Genomic DNA, 15,686 nt, shown 5'->3' with positions numbered 1-15,686 from the left:
CCAGAAAAAGGTGGAGAGAGACACACAGACAGAGAGAGGAGAAGAAAAGCAAAGACGGACATAAAAGAAGGTGGAATAAGTTATATTACCAAAGCAGAAGAGCTCAAAATAGCATATTTAATGTCACAAAAATATTGTTTGTGTCCTTTATTGTCAATGAACACCCTACCTAGCATGTGCACTTGCAGCGCCACAAATCGGCTCTCCCAGTGCCGGCCCAGTGTTGGCACTCGGCCCTTGGTTTGCTGCTGCTGCCGGGCGGCGACCACAGCCGCAGGGTCCGAGTTGAGCAGCTTGAAGTAGTTTTCCAGCACAGAGGCGATCTCCACTTGCCGCTGGTCAGAGCTTGAGGCCAGGAGGCGCTGCACCACCTCTCGCAGGCAGCCCAGAGTCAGCAGCGCCTTACGGTCGGGGGCCTCGCTGTCCCAGTCCTCGCCCTCGTTTGAAGAACAGCTACCCATGGAGCAGTCGGCCAGCACCCGCATCAACACCTCCATGGTGGCTGGAGAGATAGCAAGCAGAGCGTTCCTCTGCCAGACAGGGAGGGATGGAGAGAGGTATAAGAGAGAGGCTTATTCGCTTTCTTGCACACAGACAAGAAGGTCAATACCACTCTCATGTCTGTTCGTTTAGTATATTTTACAAACTGTTTCTTTCATTTACAGGTAAACAAAACCTTCTTAACCCTCAAAATCCATCTGTGACTCGTGCTTCAAGCTCGTTTTCATGGGAATTAAAGTATGCGCTGCCATCTTGAAACAATCTCCAAACAGCTCCATGGCCATTCAGACGCTTACCTGATCCCCAGCTACTATGGCTCCAAACAGATGCAGCAGGCAGCATTTCAGACTCTCCTTCAGGTGCTCGCTTTCCTGGAAACACTCTGGATCAAGGGGCACACGCCCACAAACACACATTGACACACACAGGCACACACACACACAAACACACAGTTCATTAGTTTGATCAGCAGACATGATGTGTGCTATGCAAATACAACATAACCACACATTGAAACTATAGCTCACAGCGAACTGTTGAAGTTCCTGTATTTTTATCTGGAAACAAAACAGTGATGAATGCACACATGGACACACTTTCATCTTCTCACATTCTTTCACAAACACACACACACACTCACACAAGGAAGCCATATGAAATCTGCACAACAGATAAGACAGAGGCATGTGGCAGCCCTGTCAGTAACCTCTGGGTCATGGTGGTCCCAGTCATCTATTAACTCATCTGTCAACATGTCCGACTGGGGAGAAGAAGTGTGACATCTTGGCTCCGTGATGTCTGTTTCTTTTATCCCATTCATGCTACGACTGAATTTCACTGTAGTATCACTGGATGATGGTGATGACAATACTATCAAACTATCAAATATACATGGAAAAAATAACTGAACTTTTGTCTTTACCAAGGTCTGCCGACAGTATTCCCACAAATATCTCTTAGTACATTTAACACAAACCAGCATGAAGACGCGCACGCGCGCACGCGTGCACGTGTACACACACACACACACACACACACACACACACACACACACACACACACACACACACACACACACAGCCTGTCAGCTTGGGCCTTGGGTGTTAGCTTTGGTGCCAAACCACAGCAGCCACAGACAGGACATGGGACAGAAGGGAGTATTTGTTCAAAATGGCCGCCAGCGCGGCTTAAGTGGCTTGACAGACACCATTCACTATCTGCTCATCTCAGCGCCTGGCAAACGAGATGCGGGCACAAAGAGTGGATTCATCTGGACCCAGAGAGGACAGAAGAGGAGGCAGCGGGAGAGAGAGAGTGACGGCATGGGAGCTCTCAGAAAAAAAGATGGTAGAGGAAAAGAGCAGCGAATTATGTTCTGTGATCACAAGCCGGAGTTTTTATGATGCAGAAGATTGCTGCCTCATCCACACCCAAATTGGCCACTGAAGCAGGAGATGCAAAGTATGGGCCATGCACAGGAAGCTCTGTAATGTTGCTCCATGCACAAGTGTGTGCAAACAAGTTACACACAACCCACACAAAGCTGACAGCTGAGGTGACTGTTTTTTGGAGTCAGGCTAACTGAACGGACCACGCACAGTCGAGGTTTATGTCTCAGTGTAAATATTTTAATACAGTAGTTTAAAGTTTTCTCCATAATTAAACTAACACTGTGCTGCAGAGAGTGGGACTGAGACGTAGCCTGAAAAACTTACGGTAGAAGAAAGGAACAAACTCAACAGTGAGCGGAGCTGCCTTGTACTTCTGTCTGCTCCTCTCTGCTGTGCCCAGCTGCTCCCTGGAGATAAAAAACACATGCAGTTTAGGTAAGACACAACGAAGACGCTATTTTGTAGTCTTGTCAGCACATTGGTTTGATTTGACAGCTGATGAAAGTTAGCTTTATTCATGTTAAAGCGACGGCAAGCTAGCCGCTGGATGTTGTTACCCGCATGTTCGATGCCTCCAGTTGTGATACGGGTCATAGAGGCTCTCGCAGAAAGCCAGCGCATGACGGACAAACTCCTCTGCCTGGCTCTGGTCAGCCATCTCCTTCTCTTTGGTCTTGCTCTTCAGCTGTAACACCACACACACAAACACACACAGACCCACTTCACACCTGCTATCATGTGTCTAATTCAGACTACTCAATGTATGATGAGGTGATTAACATTTCAACTTCAGCGTGTCTGAACAGATTGCTTTTTCTGTTGCCAAAAAGCAGAACGACACAGATGTCACTTCCTCATTCATGTTCCTCCACAGTGAGTAAAGCATATAACTAATATCTAATTACTAAAATGGAGATTTTGTGCCTTGTTGCTGATCCAGTTCATCGGGGACCAAGTCTTGCAGAGAGAAGACAAACAGAGAGATCAGAACCAAGAAAAAAGGGAGGTGTCAGACCTGCTGAATATAGAGCGTTGTCATGGTGATGATGTGATTGATGTAAGAGCAAGTGCCAATCTCCTCCACGTTGGACAGGTTCCTTTCAGAAACATCCAATCACAGACACACACAGACACAGACACACACACAGACACACAGACACAGACACACACACACACACACACACACACACACAGAGAGAACAAGTCAACCATTGGCTCATCAATAAAAGAGTTGGAACTATTCAAGGAAGTTAAAAACTGAAGCAATGTCCCCAAAGCACACACAAGCGCTTTGTTACAGCACAACAACAAATTCATAGCTCACAATCTTAAGCAATAATATTTGTGTGTGTTTGCTGTCCAGACCTGCAGATGATGATAAGGAACTTGAGCAGCAGCAGAGCCAGGTTTTGCTGCTCAGGCTCCAGGCCGTCAGAGGCTTTCTGGACGCACTGCAGCAGCTGATGGCGCAAAACCTGCAGGATGTTGTCTGGGAGGAGCGTCAACACTGGGGGAACTTCCTCTGGCCTGGAGATACAGAGGGAATGAGGAAAATTTGCTTATATACCAGAAAAAAGAGGTTAATGGCAACTTGGTTCAGTGCAGATAGACACTTGTATGCACACTTTAAATGGAGCATTTTATCATGGAGGTTTACAATGGAGGTGTCACTGCAGTATACACAAGGGCAACTTCAAGGACCCTGTTCTGCATTCACTCAATCGTACACACATGCCTGATTCATTCAGGCATTAATTCCTCGGAAAAACAACATGTGCGCTGCACTGCCAATAAGAGAGAGGGAGAGAGGGAGAGAGGGAGAGAGAGAGAGAGAGAGAGAAAGAGAGAGAGAGAGAGAAGCTAAAGCAATGCAATAAATGTTGCTGGGAAAACAGGACAGATGTGAATGTGGCAGCTGCAGAGGAAGGGAAGGAGAGGAAAGGAAAGAAATCTGAGAGAAGACAGACAAAAGGCAAGGAGACAGCGAAGGGAAGAGGATGAAGGAAGGAGTCCAAGAAAAAGCAGGAAAAATTGGGAGAAAATGAGTCAGGAGGAGTTGGGAAAAAGAATATGGCAAAGAGAGGGAGAGATGAAAAGCTCAACAGAGTTTACGCACCCATTTTCACATAAATCCATTAAAAAATGTGCCTGACTTCCTGGGGCTTCATCTGACGTTCATGTGCTCATCGCCTGCGTAACAACAGACTTCACCTATTTCTGCATGCTCTGAAGTACTGGCTTTTAGATGTGTGTTCAAGCACTGAGGGCCTCTCACATTTACCTGCATCACATGTTCACATGTCAGCACCAATCAGAGCATCACCTGCAAGAAAATGGGACTGTTCTGCACAAAAGCATCTGGTGTGGCCGTGCTATTTTGGGTTGTGCTGTGGAAAGCGGCACACTATGTTGGCACGCTGTGGATGACGCACACAAGAGATAGTTCTGATCTCACTCATGATGACCTAATGCAGAAAACTGCATTGGTGTATTTTCAAATGTAATATGGAGGTCAGTGTTATTGTGCAGCACTAAATAGCAGAAATAAGATGCCACAATGGGGTGATGTAGGGCAGTGATTACCAACCCAGGGTACATGTACCCCAGGGGGTACTCCTGTAGTTGTTCAACTACAAAAAATATCCACATGTTAGTGGATAGGAGAGAAATAAACAGGAATTTCCAATCTGTGCATTGTGACACAATCAGATGTGCTGAAATTGTAATTTCCAGTTCGCTTCAGACAAACAGAACAAGGTCAAAATTGGACTTCAAGTGATTATGACGGCCAAAAGTTACCTTGAAGGTGGCTTTTCGAAGTCCACATCCAGGCATCGCTCATAGGAGCTGATGAAAATCTCCAGCCATAACTTCAAGTAGTCTGGATCCCTCTGAGAAATGAAAAGAATGAGAAAAAAGAGGAAGGGAGGTGAATACAGATGGAAAGAAACAGGAGAATATAGTTAGTGACCTTTGCTGTCACTGCATACACACAGTTTGCTGTACTGTGTGTATGCGTGTGCAAGTGTGTGACTTTAATTGCCAGACAACAATAGGAGGCAAACTCTTTTGTCTTCTCATGATCATGACAATGGACACGAACAACTGACACACCCTTTCAGATGTTTTCATTTCCTTGAGGACTTGCTTACTTTAAATATACTTTGAAAATGTCAATGAAATCAGACATTCGTACTTTCTATCTGACAGTATTAAGATTAAAAACAAAACTTTTCTGATCGTGTGAAGCAAAATTAAAAGAAGACACCACCTGCAGTGTATACTGTACATAGCATAAAAATGGTTTATCATAGTTTATGAAGCTGCCACCAAGGCATGTCAAATACGTGAGGGCAGGAATGTCTCAGGTGGTGTGTGTATCTTATCTTTTTAGGGTGGGGAAGCTAAAACATGCACCTGCCGGGAAGATAACAGGCCTGGCTGCATTCTGAAGGGGAGTTTGTAACAGCCGGCTGATCGACATTTCCTAAATTCCTGGAATGATGCCGAGAGAAGGACGGGATGGTAACATCAGCTGCAGAGGAAGGCTGGCTTGGCTTGGCCTAAAATCCCCTCAGCCCACAGGAACAAACACCAAACGCCAAACACAGGGGACCACATGGCAAAACTGCTTCGACAGCAAGAGCTGGGACCATGCTTGACTGAAAAGTCTCGTAACACTCATTACCTGTTACATATTACTGCTGGGAGCGTTTGCCATTGTATATCCAAATTAAAATTACAAGTGGTGTAGATTTATGTCAGTTTTTACTCCCATCATTATATTAAGAACTGGCATTGACCAAAAGATATGAATCACATCTACAATTAACACTTGTGAAGACAAGAGCTCGCCAGTAAATGCACCTTTACTGAGGTGAAGACGGAAATGTTTTGCCAGCAGAAATTGAAAGAGACAATGCAAGACGCTTCATATTTCTCTTTCTGCAGGAAGCTTTTCCATGGTTTTCAATACAAATGGACTTGAAGTTGTTGTCTGTCATGAAATTATGTTGCACATGCTATGGTTATCATTAAATCTTCATCTATCCACTCAAACCTTCACTACCGATGGATGTGACCTGAGGACACAGAGAATGAACAGCTGAAAGCAAATCATAATATAATGTTATTACGGATCTCTCCTAATGCTGATCATAATTGATGGCTGGAGAAATTACATTTGCGGCAGAGGTGGAGCTGTTACAGCATACACCACAGTAGGGCTGCAACTAACGATAACAGAAATTAGAGAAAGGTGCATATCATCGAGTCCAAGAGCTGAAAGTGATATATTCAAATGACCAACAGCCCAAAACCAAAGAATAGACAATATTGCTTGTAACAATTAATGTATAATCAGAACAGTGGTCAGAGAATAATTACTGATCCTTTCAGCTCGAAATGACAAACAAGTACGGTGCAGAACACATTGGATGAGCCAATACAGAAAGCATCATTGATTCATCACACAGGAGTAACCACTTGTTCAGGACTCCCAGCAGATCCTGTCATAGAGATTTTGGGCCATCTGGACAGTGAGTGAGCAATCTAGGTCAAGGAGGGCTGAAGAAGTAATAAGGCCAGATTACCATAACACACTATATTGTGCATTTGGTAGAAAGGTTAGACCAGCTCAGGTCTGGAGGCAATTCATTTAGATGATAATTTAGGGGTATCCTGCCATGATATTAAGTGTTGAATAATTGGAAACTTGTACCTGGTTACAGGGCTTGGTGGAAAGTCAGGGTGTTGTAAAATCATTAGCATTTACTGAGGTCGGGGTTGAATGATTATCGGCCTGGAAGGCCAAAGATGGTCTCCTTTATGACTAATAATTGGGATTGGTCAACCCCTAATCCTGAGGCTCCTGAAGATCATTGTTGCTATGAAGCTATCCCCACCTGGGCACTGCAAACGGCATAGACCTGAAAATGTCCCAATGACGGCAATTTCACAAAAACAGAAAGACTGACAGATGAAATGCATGAAAAGAGGAGACTACAGACAATTCACACACCGATTTATCCAACTTCCTAATAAGGTATTATTCTAATATGGAGGAATTTGCAGATTAGAGCTTGAAACTGAAGAAAAAAACACAACTGGAAAAAAATGGGGTTTTCTCAGGATAGCAGTGCCATCTGGCTAAAGAGTGGGAGAGGGGCTGAGAGGCTGACTGCTTCTGTCTGCGTGTCAGAGTGGGAATCAGCCAGAACGAAGCAGGAAGCCAGCTCTCTGCAATCCCTATGAAGTCATCAGAACAATCCTGCAACGTTGGCCTCTGTGTGTGTGTGTGTGTGTGTGTGTGTGTGTGTGTGTGTGTGTGAGAGAGAGAGAGAGAGAGACAGAGAGACGGATGAGAGAGTGAGAGAAGAAAAGAGGGAGAGAGATATATGAACGGAGTCTGCAACAGCCACGTGTGAATAATATGTTCTGTTGGGAGAACACGGCATGTCGCCTGTGTCGCTCTTTTTCCTGTGTTACCTCAGCTGCATGACTTTCTAACTGCACTGAGGAAAATACATTTATTTGTGCCGACTGCTTAAGCCGTTCTTTAACTAATGGCGTAAATACTGCATTGTCTTGACGTGGATGTGCGTGTTACTGTCTGAAAATTAGAAGTCACTCTCAAGTGACTGAATGACTGCGTGTGTGTGTGTCTGAAAGAATGTCCCCTTTTAGGCAGCAGCTTGGGAGCACAGATGCCCATTGAGGGTTTGGACTGTGGCAGGCAGGGACACACCCTGCTCTACATGGCTCTGTTTATCCTGTGCCTTCATCACCGGCCTGGCACACATATAATGATGTAGATGTACAAGTAGGAATCCTAACTCAACAACAGTCACCTTGTCCCAGCTCTAACAACCATCTTGTGACCCAGTGTGTACAAAAACAATTCCCATGAGAGGATCACATGTCTCTCCAGTGTAAAACCATCATCTTATTAGGCCCTCTGCCAAGCTACTCCATCACATTCAACGATCTCTTTAAGCTGACCTCTGTAAAGCTAACAAGGTCACCTGCTACACCGATCAATGCGCTTCATTCTCGAAATTGAGACGTACATTGACCCACAGAGGGACGGGAATGGCAGGAGTGGAATATGGCCATAGTGAAAGTGCTGATTAAGGATTGATGTCTGGTTCATTTTGATATGAGAGACACCATGCTCTGAAAAACATATGAGATATGTGTTGACATGGGGTAGCAGATCAGGCTCTGCAATGCGATATGACATCCTTTCAGGATGCTTCATTTCAACTGATGACAAGACAAAGCCCCCTGAAACAGGTGGAAAATGTGATACAACCATTTCAGTCAAAAAATTACTAAATGTTAACATTTTCATCAGATGCGTATTGCAGAAAATCAAAAAACATCATAAACACATAGATTAATGGTTATTTAGCCAAAATCACTAGTTAATTATTAAGCGATTTGACCTTCATCAAGCTTTTATATTTGCAGTTAAAAAATCCTTTCAGCCAACATGTTTGTTAGACCTCAAGGGTACACACAATGCATTTTGGTGAGAAATACTACGTCTAAACAGAGCGTTTGTGTGCAAGAAAACTCCCCAGTGAACCTTTAAGCGAGTGGAGCAAAATAAAATGAACAGCTAAAAAGACAAATTAGCCACCAATAAAAACAATGCAAACTACAGAAAGTCAACTGCTTCACAAACCACATAATACTGAGGTCAACCAAGTTTTAAACACAAGGATTACCACTCTAATAATAACATCATGAGAAACAATATAAAAACCCTGAGGCTAAATATGTCATTATTTTCTGTGGCAACTCAACAGCAACAGCTGGGATTGTATTTTCGACTAGTTTAAAAGGACACTGATGAAAAAACAATTCAATTACTTCACCTATTATCAGTTGCTATTTGCTGTTATGCAGTGCAGCTACACTCTCTGCCCCTCCAGACAGGCGTGGTCAGCAGGCCAGTCGGGTGGCTGCTTGCTTAGTTTGGGTGGGTGACCTGGTTTGGTGGAAGTGGCATGGAGTCACTGAAACCACAATGTTTAAAGGTCTCCTCCCCGTGGCATTAAAGAGACGGCTGTGGTCATTGTGCTTCTGCACCGTCACAGCCCAACATCACTACCTATCAGTTGGTGGCAACTCTGATGTGACGTCACCGCCAGGGGTGTATTTAAAGAGGCTGGTAGGAGGGGTCAAAACCACATGAGGCACATCAGTGACTGACATCAGTGTTATTGCAGAGATATTCATAGCACAGAGGAAAAATGAGAAGCAAGAGGGGAGCACAGAACGAAATAAGCTGCAGTGAGAAAGACAGCTAGCCTGAGGGAACAAACTTTGCATACCAGCATATAAACCAAAGCCTGAGTGCGGTAGCTTGTGTGACTGTGTGTGGCATGGTGTGTGTGTGTGTGTCACAACGGAGATTAGAGTGCAACAAGCAAACAAGCAGCAAAGCCGGAAAAAGACCTGAGTAATCTACTTGAGCAAATATGTGAAACCATGGCACTTTCTCCTCCTCCATCGTCTCCAGCTCAACTGTTGGGTTTCATTTCCCTCCTCATTTCTCTCTTTCCCCCACTCTGTTTTCACTTCTCTCTCCACAATCCCCTCACTATCTCCTGCCTCCAATAAGTGCAGGGGTTTATGCAAATATCCAGTCAAAAGTGTGTCACCAGGCATGGTAGGCAGGGTGGGGTGACATGAGACAGGAGGACAGTCCTGTGAATGTTAACCAGAAACCCCTGGTTTGTGGACAATTAAAGGGTCAGGATTTCTGCTTTAGAATTAAGATACTGGACTTGGCTTTAAAGCCACTGAAGGGTGAAATGATGCCCCTGGCTGTTGAGGCATGTTCCCTGTGGCTGGGTATTAAAAGGGCTTTTCTGCAGCAGACAAAGGCTTTCAGAGAGTAACTGGCATTATTCAGAAGGCTGCTAAACCCTCCACTTTCTCTGACAAGTCCTTCTGGATAATATACTGGAGAGGAGAGCCACTGCAGTGCTCTGTTGTTGCTACTGTACATCAGCGGCAACCAGAGGCTCTGTGTGCTCGGAGACAACACTGTGGCATGAACCAATGACAGGCAGCTAAGAGGATCCCAGGTTACGTAACAGTCTCAGCATCTCTGTGACCTCCCGGCCCCCTACAACTGCAACAAGCGAGCTGGAGTCAACCTCAACAACTGCTGGTGTTTCTCATTACAATTGTCAATATCATGTAGTGTATAATGTATAATCCTCACTTCATGAACCCCTGCTGTGTGCAGACACCTGAAGGACAGTTCAAAGTTTCTGAGTGTGATGATTTGACCATTTTTAAAGGAGAGACTAACACATTTTAAGCAATGTATTCTAAAATTTGGTGGCGTATGCAAACATACGTCGATGATAATATGCATCTACAGTACTGGTGAAATGGTACGCTGTGTCTGTCTTTAAATGCACACACACAGTTTTTGGACCACATAAATGTATATTCACAAATGCAATGATCAAGACCATGCCTTTCGTGACTCCCGAGTCTGCTTTAAATGCACAACACTTGCAACATTTCCCCCATGCAATCCCATTGCAGCATCAGTCCCCATCAACACACCATGTCCAACACGCTCCTCAGCACTGACTTTGACGCTACAGCTGTCTCACCCAACAATTTGTGACATCATCAATATGTGAACAGCTGCTACTGCTGGCTTGAAACGTAGACTGACTCTATTATTACAATGTCACATGTCAAAATTCTCAGACATTAATTTGGAGCATGGGGGAGTGCTTGACAATCAGGTGAATAATAATGACATACAGAGACAAAAAGACAGCTGATGTCCAGCTGACAGAGCAGGTTGAGCCGGTTCTCTGAATGTGACCACCGGCTGCTTATACTGTACTTGCTTGTGCTGTCAACAATACACACCTAACTCACTTCTCCTCAGAGAGCAGTGCGAGTGCTAACCTCTTACTCTAAAGGCGGTGATGTCTCCACTGTTTGGTCAATCATTAAACACACAGATGACATGCAGGAGCCATGATGAGCACAACAATAAAACAAAAGCTTTGTAAGTGATGAATTACTGTACATAACCTAGTTTATATAGCTATTGCTTGAACTCTATTCATTTTTTATGCTTAAAAGGCCTTAAAAAAGTGACAATACTGTGGTACTATTTGGACTGGAGATGCACAGTAAGATAAGAAAATTGTGCTGGGTTGAGACAACCAGAGGCTGGGAAGGGGAGGTAAGGACCAAGAATGGTTGTGAAACAATTAACCCTTCGGTGGGACACAGGCGTCTCAAACCAACGTTCCTCATCTGATTTAGGCCACCTGACTGCAGGTTCTCCTTACAGCCAACATATCCTGGCAACCCTCACACACAAGCACACACATAGTGCAGAGACACCCCACCAGCCATGCCTGACATTTCAGCTGCTCATGGCTGACACAGGCCGCTACACACATATATACTTAAATGCTTCTCTCTCAGCGTCTCTTTTGCCTCATGCAGGGAGAAATATTGGCCCAGTGGACCCTGGCTCATAGCCAGGATGAAATGAAATGACCCCCCTCCGTAATGCTTAGTCAATGCAAATACACACTCCAGCTAGAACAAACGCAATGTGTATGCTTGCAGCAAATGCTGCCATTTTCACAAGTGACTGTGACAAGTGTGTGTGGGTTGCTGTGTGTCTGAATACTTCTGTTATAAACCCCAAACACCCACACCATTGGCATTAGATGTTGTATTTGTGTCAGCGTTCAAGCTTCCATACTTCTAAGGATGGGGACGCTGTCTGCTCCTAAACATGCACAAAACAGCCGTTCTTTAATGGGGTAAATACCTCAGAGAGGGTTGGGAAGTCTGTGTGTGTGTGTGTGTGTGGATGTGGGGGATTACTATGGGAAGTAAGTGTGCGACTGCAGCCATGCTCACGTGAGGAGCGGCTCAGGCAGGCCGTTTTGATTGGACGCCAGGGCGTGCACATGCTTTATCACCAAGTGAATTAAGTCTAGCCAACAGCTGACTCAAGGGGTGCTGTTTCTACTAGAGTGTCATCCCTTCATCTCTTCTGTAAAAACAAAGCAGCATCCTACATGCACCGCACTGTTCACCGCATAGCATCCCTACTAGTGTTTCATATAGGTTATTGTAGGATATCCTATGTACACTTAATGGGGATGGGAGAACTTTTCCTGTAAATATCAGATATTATTTATTCAGCACCAATGAGACGGAGGTTCTTCCCTGACCGCAGCTACAGAGAAACTGACATTAAGTTGCACTGGTTCTCTGAGGATTAATCACTCATTTACAAGCCTAATGTGTCCCTCACCAATAAATCCTTCAGGATATGCAAGCAATTTTATTAGTCTGGATTTAACGATGATGTTTTAGAGTCTTATAATGTTTTATGTGCTGTTTCAGAGGCTTTTGCATCCTTGAAAGTTCAATCTGTGGTATAAAAAGATGTTGCACATTGGCAAAAAAAAACCCAACAACAATGGCAATCAGACTTTGGCATAAAAATGTCTGTCAGCACAAGCTTTGAAATCACATACGGATTTAACCTACTAGTAAGCACAGTCTGCCACTGCGTTTACGCTCAGTCTGCTATAAAAACAGGCAGTGACACTTTCAAATGCCAAGAAAGGACAACCTCTTCACCAGGGAGGAAATGTCATCACACTGTCCATTACCTCACAACATTTCTCTGGCTGAGGGAATGTGTGAGTGTGTGTGCTCACGAATAACATCTCCTCACCTTCGTGCAGTAGAGCATCCAGACCTCGTAGAGTCTCTCCTTGGATGCCATGGTGCCAGTGAGGGGCACCCTCAGGCTGTAGCGTCCAGCGGGGTCACTTCCCTGGCTGCCTCATGGTTTTCAGTCATGAGCCAAACCTCTGCTGCTGGCCTTCAAAGCTCGACATCACGACTGTGCCAACTCTGGTAAGGTGCAAAGGTGCTCCTTCAAGGATGCAGAAATGGACGGTGGCAGTCGTTGTTGTGGCAGAAACTTTCCGAAAATTATTCCATGGCGGAGGAAAGCTGTGCAGTCCCAGAAAGGTCTCGGTGCAGCTGGGCCTGTGCCTACACTCCTTCAGCTCTTCTCGGAGAACCAGAGGGTCTTCCCAGCAGCGCTATCAATCACAACACAGACAATTACATATCACGCAGGCGGATGTTTTTGTCAAACAAATGGCGAAGCTGCTAGCGACCACAAAATACCTCCACTAACGTTACTCTCTGTGTGCACTTTGAGCTGCCCCGCTGGCTCTGAAGCGCACGGACTGAGGCGATGGTGGTTTAACTACACGGCAAAGCACACACCATTAATAATGTCTGTTTCTGTTGTGTACTCCGCTAATTAGCGCCAGGCAGTCTCGCTCGTCCAGCAACAGCTCCACAACGTCTTCGGCTGTACTCGGCAAACGTTAGCGTATCAGTCGATCGTACCTGATGAAGCTAGCTAAAGGCTAGCTGTCAAAAAAGCCCATTTCTATTTTTCAGCCTCCCTTTCTCCTCCTCCTCCTCATGTGACAGAAACGCCTCGTCGTCCCCTGTCTGTTCGCCTACAGAAGCGTCATATATGATAAAAAGTGACGAAGGTTTACCTGTTAAAATCTATTAAAACCGTCGACAAATTGAAGACCACTCACCTGTGTGAGGAAAAGCCCAACTGTCACTGACGCCGTCTCCAGAGTTGTTGTAAATTTGTCAAGCTACCGACAACAATACGGCGAGTGTAACCAACAGCAACTTCCCGTCAAGGTACCGAAGGATTAATTTCAAAATAAGACACCCTGAAAACACAACGACCGCATAGACGCATCAAAGACAGAAATTTGAGTATGTTTTTCTTTTCTTTCTCGAAAGGTACCCTACCCAAAATCTAAAATCTAATCTAACCCAAACCCAAAGAGATAGACTGTGTTTGATACTATGTGATGCATCCTTGTCAATATCAGTGTTGTTGGTTTAAGGGAAAAGCGCAATATGCCCTGACCTCAAAGTTGACGATGATATATAAAGTTGTTTGCAAAGATTGCACCAGAAAATCACTTTATGCGGACTTAATTTTGGTATGAAAGAATATGTTCCTTTTGTAATCCAAAGTTGAAACAAAGGAATGTAGTTTCATTGTTCTAAGAAACCAGACTTACATTCCGACACTTATGTAAAACATTAAACCGTATTCTATATGCGGTATGCACAATAGAAGTACATTTGATTTCGGAGGCAAACCAGATCAATAAACCGGATCAATAATTCAATGCAGCACCTAGCACAAAAATACTACCGACCAAAAGAAGGTATTCAGCTGTTAATACAATATGTGTTTCTTGTTTAATGTTATATTTTCTTTATATTACTTTTTTATATATATTTTCATGAGAGAAGAAGACGTCACAGAATATGCTTCCTCTCCCACTTATCCTAACGCTCGGTCTCTTTGCGACAGTCGAATCACTTTACGTTGTCGATGTGGAGCTATGTGGTTGCTAAGGGCTGGGCTGGGTCGCGCTGCTCCGTCAGTTTGTTTTGATGTTGTATTGCTACCTAGTGGAGCAGTAGAGAAGTGCTACTTATCGCGAGAGTTTAAAAAAACCTGTCATGTTGCATGCATGCATCTATAACACTACAATGCAGTATTTTAAACGAAAGAGCAGCACGTGCGCCCTTTTGTTCTCTTTTATAACTGATTATAAGATGCCGAGAAATCAATAAAGTGGCTAAATATTAAAACTCTTGTTATCATACACATACTGTATACACATTGTTAGTACCCCAGGCCTAAAGACAGCGGTGTAAGCATGAATTCACGGCTCCTGATTCTGATTTTTAATAAAATGTTAATAGATATTAACATTTCCAGAATCACCACTCTATTTCAGCAATGTTAAAGTCATTATCAGGACATATGCATTCTTTATGAAACAGGTAATAATGATCCTATAGGCGATCTCTGGCGCCACCTGGTGTATATGCTGTAACATTCACACTGCTGGTGGAAGAACCAACGAAAACAGTGAAAACATTATGGGATAGTCACGCAAAGTGTTGCCAGATTTGTTTGATTAATCATAAATTACTCAAAATCTGCCCACACTGAACAAATAAAAGGCCAAATATTATCTATAACAAACAATACAAATGAATTCACAATAACAACAGTGTGAATGGTATTTTTAAGTGTATTCCCCACACACGAAGAGTGAGAGACAGCACACGCTTTTATATCTGATCAAAAAGCAGAGTAAATGATGTCATGTTGTACATATAGAGGTGCTTCCTGGTACAATGAAAATACAGATTTGCAAAATGGTTGGTTATGATGGTAAGTCTTATCATAGATTATCATCATTATTGCACGTACAGTGCTCAACATGTTCCTGTTATGACTCGGTCAAAGTGCTTAAACAAGGTGTGTCCTGAATGTATTGTGGCATTTGATTTGCGTTTTGTTCAATTCATTCTAGCAGAGAGAGAAGGTTGTAGGGTCCAAATAATAAAGGGCTTTAACCTTTATTGAGCAACGCTTTGGTGTTTCTTGGTTTTAAATCTCGGGTACATGGCGGGACAGTTTCACGGCTCAAGTGAAAATTTCGATGGCGTTCAATGTTCTAACCCCGCTCTGCCGGCGTACGCGGTAATTCAAAACGAGCATAAACTCGCCGCTTTTCAAACTTACGCAAGCACGTGTGGAGGCACGCAGCATTTTCTGATAAAGGAATCAAGCTGCTTCACAATTAACAGCACCAAACAGGAAGGTGGCGGTTTGGCTTTCAAAATAAAAGCACA

At 44.0% G+C, this 15,686-nt stretch overlaps 1 protein-coding gene across 5 annotated transcripts in view; it reads right to left on the bottom strand.

The window, feature by feature from the left end:
* nbeal1 (neurobeachin-like 1) overlaps positions 1-13,619 on the bottom strand; it is a 40,743-nt gene extending 27,124 nt beyond the window's left edge. For 4 of the 5 annotated variants that reach the window (XM_076723132.1, XM_076723134.1, XM_076723135.1 and 1 more), the window contains exons 1-9: positions 13,544-13,619; positions 12,649-13,024; positions 4,692-4,783; positions 3,258-3,419; positions 2,908-2,989; positions 2,450-2,577; positions 2,217-2,299; positions 798-883; positions 170-530 (exon numbers count right to left, since the gene is read on the bottom strand). In XM_076723132.1, coding sequence (XP_076579247.1) covers positions 170-530; positions 798-883; positions 2,217-2,299; positions 2,450-2,577; positions 2,908-2,989; positions 3,258-3,419; positions 4,692-4,783; positions 12,649-12,699 — 1,045 coding nt within the window. In that variant the 5' untranslated portion in view covers positions 12,700-13,024; positions 13,544-13,619. Of the gene's footprint in view, positions 1-169; positions 531-797; positions 884-2,216; positions 2,300-2,449; positions 2,578-2,907; positions 2,990-3,257; positions 3,420-4,691; positions 4,784-12,648; positions 13,025-13,112; positions 13,130-13,543 lie in introns of those variants that run through there. The other variant, XM_076723133.1, reaches the window with a different exon arrangement.
* Between the last annotated feature and the right edge of the window lie 2,067 nt (positions 13,620-15,686).

Source organism: Chaetodon auriga, chromosome 23, assembly GCF_051107435.1.
Source record: "Chaetodon auriga isolate fChaAug3 chromosome 23, fChaAug3.hap1, whole genome shotgun sequence".
Taxonomy (NCBI): domain Eukaryota; kingdom Metazoa; phylum Chordata; class Actinopteri; order Chaetodontiformes; family Chaetodontidae; genus Chaetodon; species Chaetodon auriga.
The sequence above is the reverse complement of the archived record's forward strand: the minus strand, read 5'-3'. Positions and strand labels throughout refer to the sequence as shown.